At 49.8% G+C, this 22,372-nt stretch overlaps 5 protein-coding genes; 3 read left to right on the forward strand and 2 right to left on the reverse strand.

Annotated features, from left to right (window-relative positions):
* Nucleotides 1–496: 496 nt before the first annotated feature.
* Nucleotides 497–5,118, forward strand: GSBLH_T00006904001 (uncharacterized protein; the record flags this gene model as incomplete). Its single annotated transcript, XM_013043873.1, has 6 exons — nt 497–1,293; nt 1,326–1,743; nt 1,774–2,072; nt 2,103–3,291; nt 3,344–3,558; nt 3,600–5,118. The coding sequence occupies 6 exons, from the start codon at nt 497–499 to the stop codon at nt 5,116–5,118; spliced, it is 4,437 nt and encodes a 1,478-aa protein (XP_012899327.1).
* A 371-nt stretch (nt 5,119–5,489) lies between these two features.
* GSBLH_T00004892001 (uncharacterized protein) lies at nt 5,490–6,432 on the reverse strand (the record flags this gene model as incomplete). The annotated part of the gene is made up of 5 exons (XM_013043874.1): nt 5,490–5,652; nt 5,682–5,943; nt 5,975–6,221; nt 6,252–6,396; nt 6,425–6,432. 5 exons carry the CDS (start codon nt 6,430–6,432, stop codon nt 5,490–5,492), a joined length of 825 nt encoding a protein of 274 aa, XP_012899328.1.
* An 8,199-nt stretch (nt 6,433–14,631) lies between these two features.
* Nucleotides 14,632–15,513, forward strand: GSBLH_T00004893001 (uncharacterized protein; the record flags this gene model as incomplete). The annotated part of the gene is made up of 1 exon (XM_013043875.1): nt 14,632–15,513. The coding sequence occupies one exon, from the start codon at nt 14,632–14,634 to the stop codon at nt 15,511–15,513; it is 882 nt and encodes a 293-aa protein (XP_012899329.1).
* Nucleotides 15,514–16,362: 849 nt separating this feature from the next.
* On the reverse strand, nt 16,363–17,528 carry GSBLH_T00004894001 (uncharacterized protein; the record flags this gene model as incomplete). The annotated part of the gene is made up of 3 exons (XM_013043876.1): nt 16,363–17,038; nt 17,068–17,192; nt 17,229–17,528. 3 exons carry the CDS (start codon nt 17,526–17,528, stop codon nt 16,363–16,365), a joined length of 1,101 nt encoding a protein of 366 aa, XP_012899330.1.
* A 435-nt stretch (nt 17,529–17,963) lies between these two features.
* On the forward strand, nt 17,964–18,958 carry GSBLH_T00004895001 (uncharacterized protein; the record flags this gene model as incomplete). XM_013043877.1 has 5 exons in its annotated part: nt 17,964–18,034; nt 18,066–18,156; nt 18,187–18,337; nt 18,371–18,507; nt 18,540–18,958. The coding sequence occupies exons 1-5, from the start codon at nt 17,993–17,995 to the stop codon at nt 18,956–18,958; spliced, it is 840 nt and encodes a 279-aa protein (XP_012899331.1). The 5' UTR covers nt 17,964–17,992.
* Nucleotides 18,959–22,372: the final 3,414 nt, after the last annotated feature.

Consider the following 22,372-nt stretch of genomic DNA (forward strand, 5'->3'; position numbering starts at 1 on the left):
ATGCGCCGAGTTTTTGATTGGGATTCTCGAGGAGCCGCTCGCGTTTTCTTCGCTGATTTACCTTCTCCCCGAGCTGTTCGCGTCGCTCACATCCAAATCCACAGAAGTGCAGACGTTCCTGGCGTCGCTGAAGGATTCGCTGTTTGCCGTTTACAAGAACGACGAAGCGCTCATCCAGAAGCAGAGTCAGGACAAGAAGATCCGGATCTATCACGTGCTGTATCTCATTCAACGAATCGTCAAGCGCGCGCCTTCTGCGCTTCCTCGCTTCCTCGGCGATTTGATGATCTGCTTCGGCAATCTTCTCAAGTTCAGTCAGAGCGTGTACACGAACTATTTCTGTCCGCGATTCGGCATATCAGAGAATAACGTGATCACATCCAGGTCGCTTTGTCGAGGGGGATGAACGTGTAGAAACAGCCAGCTCGAGATTCGCGGACTTCCGCCTACGCCCGTTCTAAACACGAGCGACATCAACTCCTCGATTCTGCTGCTAATGGACCTGCTTTGTTCCCACATCGGCGATCTTCACGATCATTTGTCGTCCTTTGTGAACCAGCTGCTGTATCTCTGCAACATCGCCAAGTCGCGAGAGCGCTACATCACCAAGCTGCTGCAGTACATGGAGAGCTGGATGGCCTCCGAAAAGGAACTCATTTCGCTGGAGTACCTTCAGAAACTGATCGGCGTGGTGAGTTGTGTGACGAATCTCGCAGAGAACGTGGAATACATGGGATTGATTCAGTGCTACTGGAAGTTTGTGTATGCGGCGTGCAAGCGATATCCGGAATGGAAGCTTCTCCTAAAGCAGCCTGCTCCCAATCTTTCGGGAGTGCGACTGTGGATGGCGCGCGCGATGCTGGACGCCGTGATCCGCGGCGCGACGATTTCGAACTCCGAGATCCGCTCTCGCTTCCGCCCATTAGTGTACTCCATTCTGCCGGACGGGCTGTTCCAGCGATTGGTGCTGCTGTTCTCCTATCCGGGGCCCGAGAAATGGCAGAGTCGAATCCAAATCAACGCGTCGCTGCAGTGGCTTCCCTGGCTCGTCGATGTTCTGCTCACCTCCCTCATGGAAGCCGGCACCGTGCAGCTCGGAGCCTCCATGCGTCGCCTCCCCGCTCTCCCGATCGAGTTCATCTCCGTGGACGGGGAGTCGGCTTCGTCGCGGTCTTCGAATTCGCTGCTGAGCCAGCTGCTTCCGCTGCTTCGACGCTCCGTCTCGCTTCCGACGCCCGATCTCACGAACAATCTCATCGAATTAGCGTACGGCGATTCGCGAATCGCTTACAAGTACCCTCATCCCGAATCCTCTCTCATTGCAGACTTTGGGTCGACCTCTTCCCCCTCGCCTGGCGATCCTTCTCCACCTCCCAGCAGATCGAGCTGACGCACTGCATGGTGAAGTTCATGAGCTCGGACAGCCACCAGAAAACGATCGTTCCCGCCTGGGAGGAGCTCGACCACGACTTCAAGCAGTGGGGATCCACGTGCACGCTCCCCTACTGCCAGCAAGCCAAGTCGCGCTATGGAGACATCACGACGACGCACGGCTCGCAAGCTCTGCTCGAGGGAATCATGCGTTGCGAGCCGCTTCCTCGCCTTCCTCCCATCGTGTTGCTGCACTTAACGCGCTTTTGCGGATGCGGACCACAAGCGTCGGTGTTGCTGGAGCGGCTGCGCTCGGATTGCACGTCGGAGAAGGAGAAGCGGTCCTTCACTGCGTGCCTGGAGAGTGTTTATGTAGAAAAGCGAGAGAGGACTGATGGATAGAAGGAACTGAACGAGCTGGACGCCTTCGCGGCCATGATCAAGTCGATGAAGCTCCCCGAATTCCACAATGGAATCGTGCTCGAGCGGTTCGGGCGGTACAACACGGCGCAGCTCGCGTATCTCAAGGGCCTGCGGAACCAGAAGCTAATCGAGAACGCGGACGCGCTGCGCACGTTGGAGGAGCGGTGGAAGGAGTGCGCGTACAACCTCCGTTTGTACCAGTTGCTCTTCACGTACGGGAAACTGAACAACGACCACATCGTGCTGAGCTACTGCTTCACGCGCGTGAATAACTGGGAGTAGGTTCTTTGGATCCGGTTCCAACGCAGCGAGTACAAACGCATGGTGACCTTCATGGTTCCGAAACTGTCGTCGAACAATCTCGAAGTGCAGCTGATGATCAATCGGTACTATCAAATCACGCAGCTGGGCAGCGGAACGAACGTGCGTCCGCCCACCATCCTCACCGACATGGTGCTTCGCTCGTACAAAGTGCTTCCGCACCAGCCCGTGAACCAGCACGACCTTCTCTTCCACGCGAACTGTCTGCAGTTCGATCTGGGCATGACCTACCACTTCGTGAAGCAGGGTCCCGTCAAAGGATTCACCGACAACCTCCGCATGCCGCTGAAGAACCTCACGATCAACACGCTCAATCCGTGGGATCCCCTGCGCATGTGCGAGGAAGTGATGAACTGGAGAAGCAGTTTCATCACGCAGTTCGATCAGCGAATCCCGCCAGATATGCCGCACTGCCCCATTCCTTTGTCCTCCTGGTCGCTGCTTCTCTCGCGAGCGGCGCGCGCGCAGAACCTTCCCGAGATCGCGTATCAGTACATTATGTCGCAGCCTCCCGACTCGTCGTCGCGCTATGACTCCTTCGAAACCTGGGCGGAGAAAGTGTGGGTCAGTCTGGATCTCAACACGCTGGACGGGCAGATCTTCAAGGATCCGGAAGTGAGCCAGCCGGAGAATCTGAAGGACAGCCAGCTGGAGACGTTGAACTATCTGAAGGGGCTCTACTTCCAGAAGAATCGGAACATCAGCGAGGCGATCAACTGCTTCAACCGCGCTTCGAAGGGCCTCAAAGTCTGGGAGTCGTTCTCCTCCATCTTCTACCAGCGCTGGAAGGAGCACGGCGAGTCCAACGACGCCAATCAATGCATCAAGTCCTGCATTCATCAGCTCTGCCAAAGCAGCGACGTGACCAAACCCATGATGCGGCTTCTCCACATCGTTCTGTTCTCCTTCGAGAACCAAACCATCAGCACCAGTGCTCTCAACAATCTCCCGCAAGTCCCTACCCTGCACTGGATCCACTATCTCCCCGTGCTGCTGTCTCGTCCCACCGAGACGCAGATGTACTTGTTCAATCACGTGCTGCGAAGCATCATCCTGGAGTTCCCGCAGATTATCTTCTATCCGCTCTACACGCTGTGCCAGTCTCTCGGAATGCCTACGGATAATCCGTATTACCGACCTACGACGCCTCTCCATGGCGCTGTCGTGGAGCCAGCGGTACCTTTGTTCTTCTCGCCTAATCTCTAGTCGGCGCAGCTTGCATTGACAGGTCGTGCGAGCGAAAAGACCGTCCCGATCAACGTTTCCGATGTCGATTCTCCTCACTTGTAGACCATCTACTTCTTCTGGATCATCATTCTCTCTCACTACCCCCACGTCTCCCAACTGCTTCTCTTCCTCGACACGCTCTACTCGCTTCCCCGCGATCCCTACCGCGAGCTCCTCGCCTCCGTCGATCGCATCCTCAGCTCGGCCTATTCCGAGGTGGCTTCCAGCGGTCCCTCGGCGCTCTCGCGTTCCGTCAGCGACGCCATCAAGCAGCGCCTCGACAGCGTGATTCTCGCCACCTTCAGCTCCAAATGGGCGGTTCCCTCGACCTTCGCCTTCATCGAACAATACGAAAAGGCCTTCCTCTCCGACTTCGCCTCCTCCATCGTCACTTCCGACGGCCTCGTTCCCAACGCCTCCTTCCCTTCTTCGCTCCAAGCGCTCATCCAGCGCCTGCTTCTCTGGAAGGACTTCCTTCGCTCCGAGATCAAGCGCGATCGCCCCAACCCGAACGCCTTCTTCGGCTGCAAGTTCCTTCCCAACATCCTGGAAGTCCCCGGGAAGTTCCTCTCCTACACCAACTTCTACCGATCGCTCCCGACCGTGCAGAGCATCGCGCCCGTCCAGCCGCGCCTCTACCTCGACCGCCACGGCTCGCGGTATTTCTCGCTGACCGACGAGCGGAGCCACGAAGCGCGTTTCTATTTGGAGCAAGTCAACGGGATCGAGCTGATTCTGGAAGAGCGCGTGTTGGCGCAGCAGATCTACTTCGAGAAGATCTGCTTCGCTTCCCCGCCGATCCAGTCGCGCCATCTGCACGCTCCGCTGCCTTGCTATGTGAACATCGGGCCCACGCTTCGACTCGTTCGCTCGGATGCGTCCATGGTGTCCTTCGAAGGCGTTTATCAAAGCGTCCTGCAAGACACGTTCGACAAGGAGCAGCTCACCTTCGCCTTGCGGCTTTTCTTCGCCAATCACTCCGATCTGCCGCCAAGCGACGCGATGAAACCCCTCATCGCCTCTGTTCCCCGCGAGAAGCTTCTATCGAGCGTGGTGTCGAGCGACACGCTGACGTCCTTCGTGTATTCTCTGCGACGCTTGGGTTCCTGGATAGATTCAATCGACTCGCGAGCATCAGCGATTTCTACGTGTTCCGAAGCGAATTCGCGCGGCACTACGGCTACTCCCAGTTCATTCAATACCTCTTCGCGTTCGTCTCGTTTTCTTTCGGTCACACGCAGGTCTCCGATGAATCGCCCGGCGCATTTGTTGCTGAATCTCCGCACAGGCGAAGTCACCGCGCTGAACGTCCATCCGAACTACCTGTCGCATGAGCAGGGCTACATCGTGCAGGAGCCTTCCTCCGTCCCGTTCCGCCTCACGCGCAACGTCTGCGCGTTTATGACGGAGTTCTACGAGGAGGGAAGCTTCCAGCTGGCGACGAGCGCGTACGCTTTGGTAGGAGCGAAGGAGGGCGATGAGGCGCAGACGTTCAAGCGGAACGAGGAGATGCTGCAGGTGTACGCGAAGATTTTCGAGCGGGATAATATGCGGTTGCTGCTGAAGCCCACGGTGATGGGGGAGACGCGGGACTTCGCGTCGAATAACGTGGATTCGTTTGTGAAGAGAGGCCTTCGATTGGCGCCGAATGTGGATTTGACGCCGTTGCAGGAGAGAAAGGAGGATGTGGATCGAGGGATTGTGGAGGCGGTGCAGCAGAGCAAAGAGATGCAGAACTTGCTGTCGATGTCTCCGTCCTTCTGCGCCTGGTTTTAGTCATGAAATTGTGATGGAGTGTTTGTTTGAAGAAGGATTTGGAGGTGAAAGTGGAGTGGAATGGATTGTGTTGTGTTTTGATGAATGACTTAGTAAAGGGATGACAGGACTGGGGAAAGTGAGAAGGAAAAGCAAATCAATGTGGAGATATGTGTGAATGTAAATACGAAAACAAAGAGAAGAACAATAGTGACAAGCTGACTGACATTAGACCAAGAGTTTAAATCAATGTGAATTGTTATTCCATTCATTTATCCTTTCATTCAATCATTCATTCATTCATTCATTCATTCATTCATTCATTCATTCATTCATTCATTCATTCATTCATTCATTCACTCACTTCCTTTCCAACAAACAATCTCATCTCTTTACTCTCTCTCCACACACTTCCAACGCATCATTTCTCCCGCCTTCAACGGCACCACCACCGAGTCTCCGAACTCGTAGCTCTCCGGCACCTTCCACTCCTTTCTCTCCAGCTCCACGAACTCTTCATTCCGCGGCAGTCCATAAAAATCGGCTCCGTTCTCCCTACGATTCGCTCCCTCGCCCTTCCCTACGCCGCGAACGCCTCCAGCTTATCCAAACACCCGTTCGCTTCGAAGATCTCCGCGTACAGCTCCAGGCTCAGAAACTCGCTGAAGCATCCAGCGCAGGCCTTCTTGCATTCCTTCGTCTCTCGCACGTGCGGCGCGGAATCGGTTCCCAAAAACAATCGCTTGCAGCCCGACTGAATCGCTTGGATCAGCGCCTGGCGATGCTCCTCGCGTTTCAGAATCGGCAGGCAGTAGAAATGGGGCTTCAGGCCGCCGACGAGGAGTTCTATTCGATTAGGAAGGAGGGAAGGAGGCACGGTTGCGATTGTACATCAGATGCTGAGGGGTGATGGTTCCTCCGACATTCGCACCGCCGTTCAATACGAATTCGACTCCCTGCTTGGTTGTAATGTGTTCCATGATGATCTTTAACTCCGGAAGATCTGCATGGAGAGGTTTCAACACGGACTCGACGAAAGCAGCCTCTCGATCAAAAATATCGATCGACGGATCTGTTGCCTCGCCATGAACGCACAGTGGCATTCCCAACTCTGCCATTTTTCGCTACTCATTAAAAAGCTCCATTATCATTACTAGAACACTGTAGACATTATGGATATCGGTAACGCCATTGTCACTGTTCGTTGTCGCTCCAGCAGGGTAATACTTGCAAGCATACACTATTCCACTCTTTTTGGCCAGTTCAATTTCCTCCGGCGTTGTGTGGTCCGTGAGATATCTTCGTAAAATGCAAACAATAGAAGTACAGCGTCATTAACAACTGTAAATCACAGTTCTTGGGGAAATTGGCTTCGATTCGTTTCTTGTACTCTCTAGCCTACAATTGAAGGTTCCTGTTATAGGGACTCTTTCCACAGTGGTAATAGGATCGGGCATAAGATTTGGCATAACTAGGAAACGTTTATAGATCGTAGAAACCTTTGCTAGCGACCTATTGGAAACATGAGCAAGAAACTACTACACCATATTCTTTCCATCACGGAGATGGATGTGGAAATCATCCGGACGTCGAATTCGAATTCTCTGCATCAAAAAACAAAAACAAATAAAGATAGTGTTGTGGGAATCGAACGAACGAGATGGAATTCAATCAATTTGCTTTTTCTTTTTCCTGATTAATATGTAACATATTATTGATTGCGAAGAAATTTAGATATCAACGTATTGTGAGAATATGGAATTAATGCAAGTCAAAGGATTGACATAAATGACAATGCACTCAAACAAATAGAGGTTAATCCATTTAATATAATTTGATGAACTATTCTATCTATTTCAGCAAATGGAAAATAGTTAGAATTAGAAAATAAAACCAAGAAAATGAAGTGAATGAAAAACTGGAAAATAACGTTTTTACATATAATAATGCAAAACATTGCGGAATTGGTCAATTCCCTTACCAGTGACTATCATATTGATAGTTCCATCATCCAATATGTGCAAACCTGTGTGGATGAAGAATGGAAAGTGGATGGCTGGATTTCACTCATATTGAGTAATAGAGAATGTGTAGTATTGCAATTCAATAATGGAGTATTCTTGAATCAAGGATTTGTCCTCAATGATGAAAAAGTGTTGAAAGTGATTGGAAATCATCAAATTGGTGCTATTTCATATAATGAAGAATTCTTGGTAAAAGGAATCGTGGATTTGGATCATGGAAGTCGATTTGAAGGATTGGTATTGGTAGAAAACGAAAAAGAAAACGAAGGTAAAATAGGAATTCCATTTGGATATGGTGAAATGTATGATGATGATGGATTCTTGATGTACAAGGGCATAATGATCAATTGGAAACGATTTGGATATGGAACGAGTTATCATAATAATGGATGTATTGAATATGAAGGATATTGGTGTGATGATAATTGGTTTGGAATTGGAAAAGTGTTTGATTTATCAGGAAAGTTTGTAAAAGAATGTGAATGGTATAATGGAATCGAATGTGATACTGATGAAAAATATGAAGGAGATGGCAGCAAACCAAAGAATATTGGAATCAAATATTTGAAACTGAGTAACAATTGTGTATTGGTTGATTGGGATGTTTCCTTGTTCCACAATTTGGAATCAATTGAAATCGGGAATGAATGTTTTAAATCAGTGCAAACATTCAAAATCGATGGATTGAATCGATTGAAAATCATCAAAATCGGAAACAATTCATTTACCCAATATAAGAACACATATGGAGGGAATGAATCGAAATCATTCCACATATTGAATTGCGGATCATTGGAATCGATTGACATTGGTGAATTCAGTTTCAGTGATTTTGCTGGAGACTTTGAATTGAAGAATCTGCCACAACTACAATCCATTCAAATTGGAGCAATTGAAAGTGATTCATACAATTTTTATCATAGTTCATTTATAATTCGAGGTAAGCAATGATATGATATTGAATATTTGGGTAATGCATAGATCTTCCAAATCTACAATCCATTACAATGGGTAAATATACATTTTGCCTCTCTTTATCAACAATAATCGCAAGTATTGAATGAATTTGAATGAAATCATAAATTTAGATCTTCCAAATCTAACATCCATTCATCTTGGCTGGTGTGCATTACAAGGAAGAGAATATGACGAATCATGCTCCTTGATAATGCGAAGTATGAAAATGAAATGATTTGGAATAATTGAGTGTAGATCTCCCCCTTTTTTCATCGTTCCAAACAAACGGAATGTGCTTTTATTATACTGCAAATCTTGAATTGGAAAGTATTAGGAATCATTGGATCCTGATATGATTTAGATATTCCAAATTGCAGAAATGTTTGGGATCCATCTTCATTTACAAATGTCGTGTCACATAAAATTAGCAGTATTCTTTGTCCATTTATATTTTTATATATAATAGATGTCTGCTCCTCATTATTTCCAAATGTATATAACATTGATACATTTCCTTCTATTGAATCAACTGCTACATCCATTGTTCTTGAACCATGGACATGCAATGATATGGAATTTGAATTCTTCGATATCAGTCGATTTACTCTGTTAGAATCATTAGACATTGGTAGTAATAGCTTTGCATTTGTGAAAATGTTCAAAATTAAGGCTTTGTCAAGACTGAAAAGTCTGAGAATAGGAATACGATCATTTACTGAGCGAAAAGGTAGTTTTGGAGAAAACAAATCGAAATCCTTCCACATTTTGAATTGTGAATCATTGAGATCGATTGAAATTGGCGAATTTAGCTTCAGTGATTATGCTGGCGAATTTGAGTTGAAGAATTGTCCACAATTACATTCTTTGAAGATCGGATCAATAAAAAAGGATTCGTATAATTTTTATTATAGTTCATTTGTGATTCGAGGTATTGATATGAAATCAGCAGTGATGAATAGATCTTCCGGAATTGAAGTCCGTTGAATTAGGAACGAAAGCCTTCAGTAGTTCGCAAACTGTGAGAATTGAAAGTAAAGAATATGAGTGAAGCTGAATCATCAGAACTCCCTAAATTGCATTCTATCAATCTCGGTATGTTTTCTCTTTGTGGAAGAAGAAACGACCCATCTACCCGTTTGATCATGACAAGTTGGAATAAATTCAAAGACTTAACAAAATAGATCTTCCTTCCCTCTTATCCATTATTAATATTCAAGGAAATAGTTTTTCCTATTACAACACCGTAGTATTACAGAGTAAGTGAGGAACGTGTATGCTGGCTCAATATGCAGATATTCCGAATCTTACAACTTTGACCATTCCTTACTCATTTGCATCAGTTCAAGAGATGTCAGTATCGAGTAAGCACCAAGGATAATTGTTAACAATAGAATTATCCTCTGCATTTTGCACGTTTTTGAAGGGTACTCCGGGATATCATACAATCAAATTGAACGACTCGTCATGCAAGAATTGTACTATTTTTTAGAATTAGAACCTGTTTGTTTTTACATATGTATTTGGGATAGAATCTGTCTTGATGGCAAATAGGGGTTGTTTGTTGTCATAGAACGTGTTAATAATAGAATTTCTAAAATATATATTACTCATTACCGATTATGAGAATATAGAGACGTTATAACAATCCTCATCCGTGATATCCATTTTTAGGCTCATTCCATTTGCTTATCAAGGACCTCCTTACTTTAACAACATAAATATGTTCCAATTTCATGTTTTCTACAGTACTCCACTGAATAACTCAATGTCTCTGTAGTGTGCAATAAAAATCCTATTTCCCTTTCTCCATCCTATCGGTTAATTCGTTCTGGCTGTTGTAGTGTGTTTCCGTTTTTGTATGGCAACATACGCCACGTATCTACATTGATCACTTAGTATCTTGCAACAAATGATATAGTAAAAAAGAATTTTTAAATTTTAAACTCATTTTAAATATTGCTTTATCCTGTGGATAGTTTCATCTTCTTTCGATTTAGCAAATTGAACGCAGTAATCGTTTTCAAAAACTGTAAGAATTGTTTTAGACTTACCGATTCAAAGAAATCTAGTGATCTACCCTTGGTGAGTATAATCTCATGAACTTCATGATATCCGACATTAATAATTATGGAAAAGACGCTTTAGTACGGTTATTTTACTAAAACGATGCTCCACAATAAATCGATGTATTACGTTCCGCTTACGTCATATTTCTTTGTTTACTTCAATGAGTGAGGTTTTAAGGCATATTCACTACCACGCTATTATTAATAATGGATTTTTTAAACGAACTAGACCTTCCATATTGCACAATTTTAAATTTTCTATCCAATGCTACTCCGGCTATCCAATTTTAGACGCGTTTGTCTTTCTAGGAATAATGAAAAGTTCGTTCTCCAATCACATTTATGCACAAAAACAGCGAGTCGTGGTATTTATTTTATATCGATAAAGTGGATTTTAGTAGATTTTTGTTATGATCACTCCACTTCTGTTGCTTTTTGTTTTTGCGCAAATAGTTGTTGGAGAAATAATATGTGGAGCTGGACAGACGTATGCACGATTACTAATGCATTGTGAAGCTGCTTGCAATGAGCAAGCAGTGTCAATTTTGTCGGGAAGTGAAGTTGTTTATTTAAGCCCGATGTATATAGAATATGTAGATTCTGACACGGAAACCTGTTTAAAGTCATCTGTGAACAATCTGTATACTATGAATTTCACGGACACACAGAATGATGGCTGGTATCCGGGGTCGTTTTTGATTGTATATGGGAAGTATGGTAATATTTTCTATAAGTATTACCAGGTCAGTCCCACATACGAAACTCATCTTCTCTCTCTGCATTATGCTTTAAATTTAAACGAGGTTTGGAAAATATCGGAAAGCTATTATCCAGGATGGAATACCTATTGGTTTGATGATAGTGCGTGGAGTGAAGAGCAATTAGGAGTTCATTTTGGGAACTATTTAGTTACGCAGTACTTTCGGAAACCCTTTGCGGGAATCGACGGTATGGCATCATATGAAGTACGTCTGAAGTATCGATTTGGCGTTGTGGCTTATATCAATGGAATCGAAGTGTTTCGTGATAATATGCAGGAGGGACCAGTTACACCAACCACAACATGTTCTTCCTCTTATCAGGTGTCTGAGTTCCATGGATTCATTCGTCCAGGGAATGAAATAAGTCATACGCAGAGCATTCTGGCCGTAGAGATTCACTTTGCGCTTATGAATCAAACATTATTGGACTTTGATGCTTTTGTCGCCTTTATGGCTCCTTCTGTGTTTGAAAGCAATTGCATCGTTTATCCATATCCAATGGACATTACTATTTCTGATAGTGGTGTACAGAATCCGGCCGCTATTTTTGATTTTGATACTTCATCCCGTGTGATACTGGATTTATATGCAAACGATACTTACACTTGGACGATGACAGTGCCCTCCTCCATATGGCCGCTCGTGAATGGGCTGCGCTATTATTCAGCGTCTTCTATCAATGGTTTTCGACACGCTGTTTTTGCTGGTGTAGATAGATCGGCGGTTCATCCATTGTTTACCTTGCGCGACTTGATTCTTCAAGACAATGTATATTATAATTTCAATTCTTACTTTAACACGAGTATCTATAAGCAATTTCACTGGATCGTCTATGATTCATTTAGTAGTATATATATGGAACACGAGATCACGCCGATGATCTGTCGGACAGTTGTCCCTACTTCTCTCGAGCTCCGAGGCACTGACTTTGAAATCTTTCGAGATCTGGGAGCGGTGCTAATCCGCCCTGTCAACCTCGATTTTTCCGATTGCGAGCTCTCCCAAGCCCTGCCTGCAGGCTTAACGTTCAACGCGGATGGCTGCACGATTTCGGGGACTGCCACGGAATCGATGCCGCGAACCGAGTTTGTAAAGACGTCCAATGCCGTGTATCCTCCTGTGTCCGGAGCGTTTAACCTCACAGTCCGTGTTTGCACGGGAACGGTGTTGCAGGTTCACCGCGTCTATAAGAGTGGTGCGGCCAGCGAAGGATTCACTGTGTACAACGCGCTCGATGAGCAGAACGTGTACTATTCCGTTCCTGTGCAAGGAAGCCAACGAGATGCGGATGATACGAAGGTTTTCATTTGCTCTGAATCGAACCAGATCGGAGTCGACCTTATTTCATCTATGGGTGCATGGAATACAGGTTCCTTTCTGTATATTGAGTATCTTCTGGACGATGAGCAAACCGTAACGCTTCTTCGAGCGCACTATGATTCCTATTTGGGGCTGAGCACCTCGTACACCCTGACAGTGAATTTTCCCATTCGTCCTTTTGAGGAATGGCATTATTACACTGCTGGCGACGTTCCCGATTCCTGGTATTCTGCCGAGACGAGCGGATGGTCGAGCGCGTCGAAGGGGCACTTCACTCCGTTCACCAACCGCGTGCAGCTGTACAAAAAGACGTTCTCTCTGGACTCTCTGGAGAACGTGGCCGGGTTCATGGTGTCGGTGCAGTACCAGTACGGCGTTGCGATCTACCTGAACGGAATCGAGGTGTTCAAGAACGGCATCACGGAGGTGAGCTCGACGGCGACGATCAGCAACATCTACCCCGCCCTGACGTTCCACAGCGTGACGCTGCCGGTGAAGACGATGATCGTGGACGAGCAGCCGTCGGTGACGTATTTGCAGAGCGGGTCGAACACGATCGCGATCGCTCTGATCGCCAACTCGGACACCAACGTGAACTCCACCTTCGATGCCGCTTTGATGCTCCTCGAAGATGCTCAGTCCAGCCGGGTGTTTTCGTATTCTGTGAGTTTTGAGGGCGCTGAGCAGGTAAGTAGTAATCCCTTCGGTCATTCCCACGATTCCTATTTGAGCTCCCGGGAGTGCGGAGAGAATTCGATCGTCATCACGTTCGACAACGATCGTCGCGAATGGATCTCGTCTGTGCTTATCCAGGTGTACGCTGATGACATTAAAACCTACCCTCGCAAGTTCTCCGTCTTTGCAAAGAACCAGGCCGATCTGGAGTGGACCGCATTGGGCAGTTATGAGAATCTCGGCTGGTCGCTTTCCGGCCAGACCAAGAAGGTGTGGCTGAAGAACAACAAGCCCTACAACCAGTACAAGTTCGCGAACTTCGGAACGGGCGACAGTACGAGTTGTCCTTGGAAGCTGAACCGAATCGACATGCTCTCCGATAACCTGAATGTGAACATTCCCGATCTGACCTATACCGAAATCAATCCCTTTGTGAATATCGAGATCGCCGAGGCCTACCCGAACTCGAACTTGTACTACGAATTCTCTGTGAATCCCGAGCTGCCCAACGGCATCCACCTCTGCCCCGTTTCTGGAATGATTTATGGAACTGCGACCGAGGGAAGGGATACGCAGACGTACACGATCTCAGCCCGCAAGGCAACGGGAGAGGCGACGAGCGTTCAGCTCAGTTTTGATGTGGAGGTGTGCACTGGAGGTCGTTCGCTCATCACCGTGCGCATGAAGGTGGACTCGTACGTCTCCGAAAACACCTACGAGCTCTACAAGGGTCGCGGAGACGGAGGCGAACTGATCACCTCGGTGGACATGATGCCTGTCGCCAACTCAATCTATTTCCTGGACAAGTGTCTCAACGACGACATCTACACGTTCTACGCGGCCGATTCCTACGGAGATGGCTGGGACGTGACTGCGGGATACATGTTCACGGTGGATGTGGGCGCCACCATCTTTGAGGTGAAGGCCGTCCCGTCGGGCCAGAAGCCGGTGCGCGTGCCGACGTCGTTCTCGTCGTATCTGCCCTTCCAGATCAAGTACAGCGAGTGGATGGTCGCCAAGGTGAGCTCGCCTCCCGCCGACTGGACGTCTGTCTCGTACAGCGGCAGCGAGTTCCAGCCGATGAAGGCGGCGGAGATCGGCGCGAGTCAGTACGTCACGACCTACATCCGAAAGACGTTCGAGATTCCCAACCTCGACGACTACCAGGTGCTGAACGTCCGCATTCTGTACGAGGGCGGTGTCGCTGCCTACTTTAACGGCAAGCTGGTCGCTCGCTTCAATCTCGAGAAGGACTTCAAGGAGAACACGCTGGCAATGTCGGTCCACGACACCCAAACTTTCTCGAGCTTCCACATCATCCTCCCCATCATGGACGCCGTGGTCGGCACGAACGTGCTTGCCTTCGAAGTCCACGCAGCTCCGGACTCAGCGAACCCGGTGACCTTCGATGCGACGGGAATCTTCGGAGTCGAAGACTGCTCTCTGGTCCTGGATACGTTCTCGTCGATCACTGGAAAGACTCTGTACGGAAAGGATGTGAAGGACCTGTTCAAATTCGAGATTGGCCAGCTCGGTCAGATCGACACTTTTGCTGGCAACGCGATTGAGTGGACGGTGGAGAATCTGGAGGGAACCGTGTTCAACAGCTTCGGCTTTTTGGGCTCCAGCCTGTCCACCTTCAGCTACTCTCTGGAGGGCACGCAGAACGCGGGCGAGGAGAATCTGAACATGTTCTCGGTCGTGGACGAGCCCGTCTTCAGCCGCCAGATCATGCGCAAGGACTCTCCGCTCAACTACCTCCCCTTCAAGAACTTCAGATGGGTGGTGGACGCGAAGGGTCCCGGCAATCTCCAGCTGCAGACCTTCCTCTTCTACTATTGCAAGACCTCCGGAGAAATCTGTGAGGGAGACGGCGAGTACCCTGCCGTGGGCGAGGGCCAGTTCTCCCCTGCGTTGTGCGAGTACGGATTCACGGGATACAAGTATCGCGAATGCCACAACGGCGTGCTGGGCGAAGTGATGACGGAGTACTGCACGTACAAGATTCCTTCCGATTTGGAGTACCCGATGCGTACCGTGGAGATCGTGAAGGACGTCAAGATGAAGCCTATGGTCCCGACCTACAGCGAGCTGATCACCAGCTTCCGCATCAACAAGGAGCTCCCGCGCGGACTGAAATTCGACAACGTGACCGGTACGATCTCGGGCACTCCCTTGGAGGAGACCACGCTGAGCGAGTACACGATCGTGGGCGAGAACCCCGTGGGCGCGGTGCAGACGATCATCAATCTGTCGGTGCGGAAGGGACGATGCATTGGCGACGGCAACTTCCCCACGACCAACGTGGACGAGGAGGCCGTGTACGACTGCGCGCTGCTGGGAAGCTTCGTCGGCACGCAGAAGCGAATCTGCAAGCTGGGAGAGAGCGATGGCGAGTGGAGCCGAATCAGCGGAATGTGCATCTCCATCGTCACTCTCGTTCTCATCATTGTGGTGGCGATCGTCGTGTTATTTGTCCTTATTGTCGTCTTAATCCGAGTCACCCGCAGGAGAAAGGCTGTGCATGGCGTGAAGGCCACCTCGAAGACGACGACCACTCCTAAGAACAAGAACAAGGAGAAGGCCGCCAAGACGAATAAGGTGAAAATCTAAGCAGAGAGCGATTGATCACCCATCGATCTTCGATGGATGAATCAATCAATGAATCGGTCGATGGATCGAACGAATGAGGATCGTGTTTGTTAATCATTCGTTTTTTCTTTCATTGTCTGTTTGTTGCCTCAAACATCCCATCACTCCGCGAGCACTTCGTCGATCGTCATCTTCCCTCGCTGGTTCAGTCGGCACAGATAGCGCTCCATCTGCTGCGCGAACGGGTCTTCCTCGATCACCACCACCTCGTTCTGGTCCCACACCTTCTCCAGCGCGCACAGCCACACCAGCTGGAAATAGTCATAAATGCTGAGCTGTCTCTCCAGCAAGCTCTCGATCTCCTCGATCTGCTGCTTCACCGGCATCTCCAAGTACTTCTTCGCCGCCTCGAACACCAGCAAATAGTGCGCCAGCACGAGCTGCTCCGACCGCATCTGCGCGTCACCCCGCCGTTCCCTTCTCCTACCAACGCCACCACATTGCGCCGATTCGAGAACATCGGCACGCTCTCGTCCTTCAGAATCGCCACGTTCTCCCCGATCGGCCGCTCATAGCTCGCCAGACGCATTCTGCAGATCGCCGCCAGCGCGCGCAGCACGCGGAACTCGTTCTGCACGGAGATGGGGCCGCGCACGCGCGAGAACAAGTCGGAATACGCCGCGTTGACCTCCGCTCGGCTGAACTCCGCGAATTCCTTCACCGTCATCATCAGCACGCGCAGCTGCCGTTAAGAAACCTTCACACTTTCAAAAAAATAAACAAAACAACAACAAAACAACAACAACAAGACAACAATAACAATAACAATAACAACAACAACAACAACAACAACAACAACAACAACAAACCCTAAAAGGATATGATTCCGAACACGGTCACCGTCCCCGCGTCGTCGTGGCATCGACTCAGATACACGTACCGCGCGTCCGAATGGTCGTAGTGCAAGTCTCCGTCGAAGTTCAGCAGGTTCGACGAGAACACCGCGCTGTGCTCGCAGATCCACTGGCTCCGACGGCTCAGCTCCGCGCCGAACGTCTGCAGCGACGGGTCCACCGGGACCATCGGGATCCCCGCGGTGAGCTCCTTCTCCTCGCCCGAATCCACTTTCTCCATCACGTCCAGAATAATGGAGTTCCAGAATTCCCCGCAATCCGCGTCCTCGTCGAGCAGAAACTCCTCCGGCGAGGCGGAAACGCAGTCCTCGGGGGTTTCGGCGTGCGGGAGGGTGTGGTATCTCCGCGGGAGAATGGCGATGGCGACGGTGTCGGGGGAGCAGAAGTTTCCGTCGAGGTTGTCGTCCTCGACGAAGCCGTAGGAGAAGAGAAGGCGCCGATTGTCGCGGCGGCCGTAGGAGTCCATGACCTGCGCGCCCTGGCGCAGATTGAGGAGAGAGGTGATGACGAAGGCCTTCTCTTTGTCGTCGTATTCCCAGGTGGTTTGGCGCGGGCGCGTGTGGTTGAGCATGTCGGCGAGCGGGACGAGGATGCCGTTGTTCAGCGAGTTGAAGAAGGAGCCGAAGTTGCGGCTAGAGTGGAGAGGAGCGAGGAGAGCGACCTGCCGATGAGAAGGCGAACGCGGAGGTATTGATCGAAGGGGTAGCGGCAGAAGAAGGAGTTCACGTCGCACATTTTTTGGTAGTCGCGGTAGATCTCGACCACGCGCGAGCGGATGCAGATCGACTAGGCGGTGAGAAGAGAAGGACGGAGAAGAGGTACGAAGTAGGAGCCGTGGAGCTGGTTGATCTCGCTGTTTGTCCAGATGACGGGGATGTTGCTGATGTCCTCCGGAAGGGTGTCGTAGTAGGGTTTGTAGAAGGAGTCCTCGTTCTCCATGTCTTCGAGGAGGAAATTGGCAAAGTAGACGTGCTTGTATTTCTCGAAATCGACGTTTTGTTCCCGCAGATTGGCGGACAGCTCGCAGTCCCTTCCCATATCGCAGGACATGATTAGTTTCTTTGGAATTTTGATAATTTTGGTTCCACGCTGTATATCACGATTCAAATACACCCCGCGCATCTATTGGAAACCACAACTAGCAAACCTGTACGCTTCCTCCCATCGAACACATATCTACACAATCAAATTCGGCTCCGTTGTCTTTTAACCACTTGAGAAATATTTCAAACTTTGGGTCGTCCACAATCCCCTTCTGAAAGGAAACAGAGGTTACGGAACGCCCAATCGGAGTAAACAAGTCCTACATGTCATAATCTAGACAGCTCGACTTACTGGACCAGGAGAACTAAACTTTCGTATTTCACCGTCTTTGTAGTAATTGTACGAAATACTTAGGTTATACGGGTCCATGAGGAAAAATGTGTATGTTCTCTTCAGTTTGAATACTCGATATAAAATCAACGAGACGTTTTGTTTTTTCAACTATTCACTTTTTTTTTGGCACCATGGCTGACGATACAAGTAGATCTTGATTTGTGATTGGTTTAGGAATAGAAGGTGACATAGAAGTAATGAATCAAGAGATGTATCCTGATACACTCGATGAACCCGTGTTAATGACTTTTGTATTTTTAACTGGTACTCTTGATCCTTAAGAAGCGAGACGCACATATCATATTGGCAAAGCTCCGAATCGTCTTCTTTGCAAATTTAACAAAACCAGAGATACGGAAAGATATGGAGGAATGTAGTGTCTATTTTCGCCGATTATTGCTAGCCGATTTGTGGGGTCCGTTGCTAATCAGTATTGGTATAGCAATACTGATGGAGCCTATCTCATTCAGTAACAATTCGGCTGTACTGTTGATTCTCCAATGGTTGGGCGCCATTCTCTTAACTGTGAATTGCAAATTGCTCGGTTGCAACGTGTTTGCTATGCTATCGCCTTGTCTCTCCTCTAGTTCCTACGTTCAAATGTTTTCCAACATTGGCTACGCCTCCTTCCCCATCTTCCTTCATAGTTGCGTTCATTGGTTAATTCACGCCAGACCGATCAATTTTCTAATAGGCCTTTCTGCTTCTGTGTGGAGTCTGCGGAGTTCGCACGCTCATCCTGTTTCTAATGTGTAGCAATCTCTGCGTTTCTGTCAATCCATATCGACAATCGTCGTCGCGTTCTGATTCTCTTCCCCTGTCTTCTCTATATGTTCTTTATCAGTTTCGCGAATATCTGCTTTGTTTGTTGCATCCAACAGCCCACACAAAAACAAATTGCCCTTCCATTTCCTTCGTCACTTTCGCGCTCGTGCTCGCCTCCACTTCATTTCGCTTCCTTCCCAGCGACAACGTCGTCAAATTGCGAGGCCGTTTCGATCCTATTCTTCACTCATCCGCCCTTTTCTACGCCGAGTCATCGGCGGCGAGTCTTCAAACCCTCCATCCCTGCAGTCCATACACACAAAATCCGACTCATATCGACTCATCACCTGGTTCTTCCTACCCATCACGCCTTTCCTTTCTCTCTCCTTCCATACACGCAATGCAAATGAAACAACCGCTGGCAGATCCGACACACCAGCAGCTCCGTTCCATCGCGGAACCCTCCGCAGATGCACAGTCGCTGATACCCGCTCTTCTGGATCTCCTTCAGAATCCGCCGCTCCTTCAGCTATTCAGTCACTCCTTCCCCGCGGTTCTACGTGCACCGGGAGATGGATCGACTCCTTCAAGCACGCGTCGATCTGCTCCTTCTCGTTCTCCATCGGCGTCGTCGAATGGATCAAAACCTCCGCCTTCCCGATCCACACTTCGCACCGCGCGATCATCTACCTCAAAACCCGCGGTTATCTCTACCTTCTGCACGAACTGGATCACCGGCTCGTTCTCGTCCAGCAAAAAAAGCCGGTGGATCTCCTGCACTCGCTTCCACTCCCCGAAATCCCGCGGGAATTGCAAGAGATTGTGGGTGACGCCGCAGAACGTGATCACAAAAAGCTGCTGGATGATTTTGAGGATCGTGGCGTGCGAGTAGAAGTCCAGCCGCAGGCTTTCTTCGATCAGCAGAACGAATTCGCCTGGAAGCGACTGCGCGTGATTCGGAAGCGACAGATCCAAAAAAAGCTCCGGATTCCGCAGCACTTTCCGCAGCAGAAGGAACCATTCCCGCGGGGAATTCACGTGCTGCATGGATCCAATCTTCAACGCATCGAGATTCTCGCCTTGCAGCAGCAAATTCGCGAGTCGATGATTCCCCATCATCTGCAGTTTCGTCAGAAGAAACTCCCGGATCGCTTTGTCTTGAATCGGCTTCCGCCGCCCCGATCGGAACTCGTTATTCGCGGGGAGGATCGCCAGGCGGTCCAATCCCCGCGGGGACAAGAACTCCGAAATGTACCGGTTCAGCTCCCCCACGCGGATCGTCACCACCAGCGGGTGTTTCACCGTGGACACGAAGCTCCCGCGGTTCTCGGGGAGTTTCGCGAGACTGTCCTGAACGATCTGCTGCACGGTGTCGACGGAGCGTTTCAGCGCGGCCTGGCAGAGGCAGAGCGGGCAGAGCACGTCGGGAGAAGGGCGAGTTGGCTCGACGCCGAGGCAGAGCGCGTGGAAAGAGAGCCGGCAGCGGACGCATTGAATGATTGGCTCGTCGTCGTGCGTCGAGTGACACACGCAGAAGTTCGTCACCGCGGCTTCCAACTGCGCCGCACAGTCGTGCAGGTCGATCTACTTCTGAGCGGGTTTCCACGTTTCCACCATGCGGGAGCGACGGATGAGGTCGAGAAGGGCGTCGCGTTTTTCGATTTGGCGGTCGGATTGCTCCAAAAACTGCTGCGTTTCGCGGATTAACCGCTCGCCCCGGTCGATCCACGGCGCGATTTCCGCGGTGTGCGTGCCGTAGAGCGAGAACAGCGCGAGCTGCTCCGCGTATTCCTTCAGAACGCTCAGCGAGAAGGGAGTCTCGCCGGTCATCGCGGAGGGATACTGCGATTCGAACTGCTTCAAGCGGTCCAATCCCTCGCGGATACTTTTCCCGCTCAGCGTCGTCCCGCGGATATGTGAAAACTAGGCATCGTGAGAGACGATCAAACGGCCTACGAGGGCTTCGACTTGCTCGAGCTGCGACCACGAAAACGCCTCGCGTTCCCGGAAGTAAAGGCCGAGCAAATACTCGTTGATGTACAGTTCGTCGTACGCAGACGACATGAAAACGCGGAGAATCCGCGGGAATTTCTCTCCCGAACCGTCCACTCGCAGCTCATTGGCGAGTTTCAGGGCGATAAACAAAACCACCAGCGGCACGTGATCGACCGTTTCGCCTTGATAGGTTTGAAACGCCTCGCGCGGCAGCCCGCCGACCAGAATGTTCTTTTCTTCGATTCCCGACTCGTCCGGGATCGCGGTGTTCAGCGAGAAATACTGTTCCTGCATGGCGGGAGCGAGGAGTTTCCCCTGGAGGGTGAGGAACTTTCCGAACCGCGGGATTTGGTCGTCGGGGATGGCGGGAAGACGCGTCTGCATGAGCTGAAAGGAGGTATCGGCGAAGAATTGGCAGAGGTTTCGGAACCGCACGAGATCGTCTTCCTGATTCATGTAGAGCATGCGATGTCGCGCGAAGTAGAGGAGTCTCTGAATGAATTGAATGAGAAGAGAGAGACGTCCGCGAAGGGTTTGTAGCGAGCGAACACCGCGCAGATCGACGAAACGATTCGATTGGTGCGGAGCGCGAGGTCGTCGAGATGCTTCAGCACGTCTTCGAACGAATCTTTCGTCAGCCAAGCAGCCAGCAGCGTACAGGAGCTCAGATTCACTCGTCGCTCGAGATGCTTTTGATACGACGACTCCGCGATGGGACCGAAAATCGACGGGAACGACCCAACTTTCTCGGCGCTGGGCCGCATAAACGGCCGTTTCTGCTCGGATTCCAGGTCTTCCAACTGGATTTTATCGAACGTCCACTCGTCGTTTCGCCCCGAGTTCAAGTCCGAATCGCCCCAATCCGATCGGAACGTGTACTGCCCCGCGGATTCCCAGTCCTGCTCGTCCCACACCTCGTTGCTCTCTAGTTCTCATCGAATTCGATCGAACCCACCTGGAAGATACGCGGCCAACGCCTCGTCGATTTCGGACTGGAAGCAAAACAGAAGATAGCGAACTTCGCGGATCCAATTCTCGTGGTCCGACTGGGAGTTACGCACGAAACCGAACCGAATCTACCTGGATCGTGCAGAGCTCCTTCTCTTCGCACTCGTAGTACAGCCGGCTTTTCATGTTGTCTCGCAGTTTGGCGCACATTTTCTGATAGCTTCGCCGCTCATCCGGAACGTATTCCTCGCTGCCCAATGAATGGTAGACGTGCAGCCATTCCTGCGCCCAGCGACGCCAGTCCGTGTGTGGGCGTTTCAATCTGCCGTTCAGGAGAAAAGGAAGAGGAAACAGATTGGGAGGAAGGGTTTGGGAGGGCTGGAAAGGCAGCGAGTTGGCCTCATTGCGCATTTTCTCGAGCGATTCGTACGAAATTCCTGCCCATCAATTCATTGAAAAAAACGAAAACGAGGCTGGTTTCGAATCGCCAAAACCCGTTCATTGTATTCGCGGACGGTTTCTACCTTCCTCTCCAGCTCCGTGAACTATTCCTCACTCCTTTTCGATGCAATCCACCTCGGCTCGACTCGTAACGCCGATTTTCCGCCCCATTTCGAGGAGTCGCTCGGCTTCTTCCAAGGGACCCTTCGATCCGAGACATTGTTTCACGCTCGCGAACCAATGGTGCGAGTCGTCGAAGAACTTCCGAAGCGTCGGCAGCGACGCGAAAGCGAGCTGTGTCTGCAGTGAACGGGGTTTGATCGAGGGTACTTTGCGGACGGAGCAGCCCTGCTTGATAATCGACACGTCTTCGATGATTTGCTTGAGGAGCTTCATGTCGTAGCTGATGGAATCCAACTGCTCGGAGGTGTAGCGGTTCC

The sequence above is a fragment of the Blastocystis hominis genome (assembly GCF_000151665.1).
Source record: "Blastocystis hominis, Singapore isolate B (sub-type 7) whole genome shotgun sequence assembly, scaffold_8".
NCBI classification, from domain to species: Eukaryota; class Bigyra; order Opalinata; family Blastocystidae; genus Blastocystis; species Blastocystis hominis.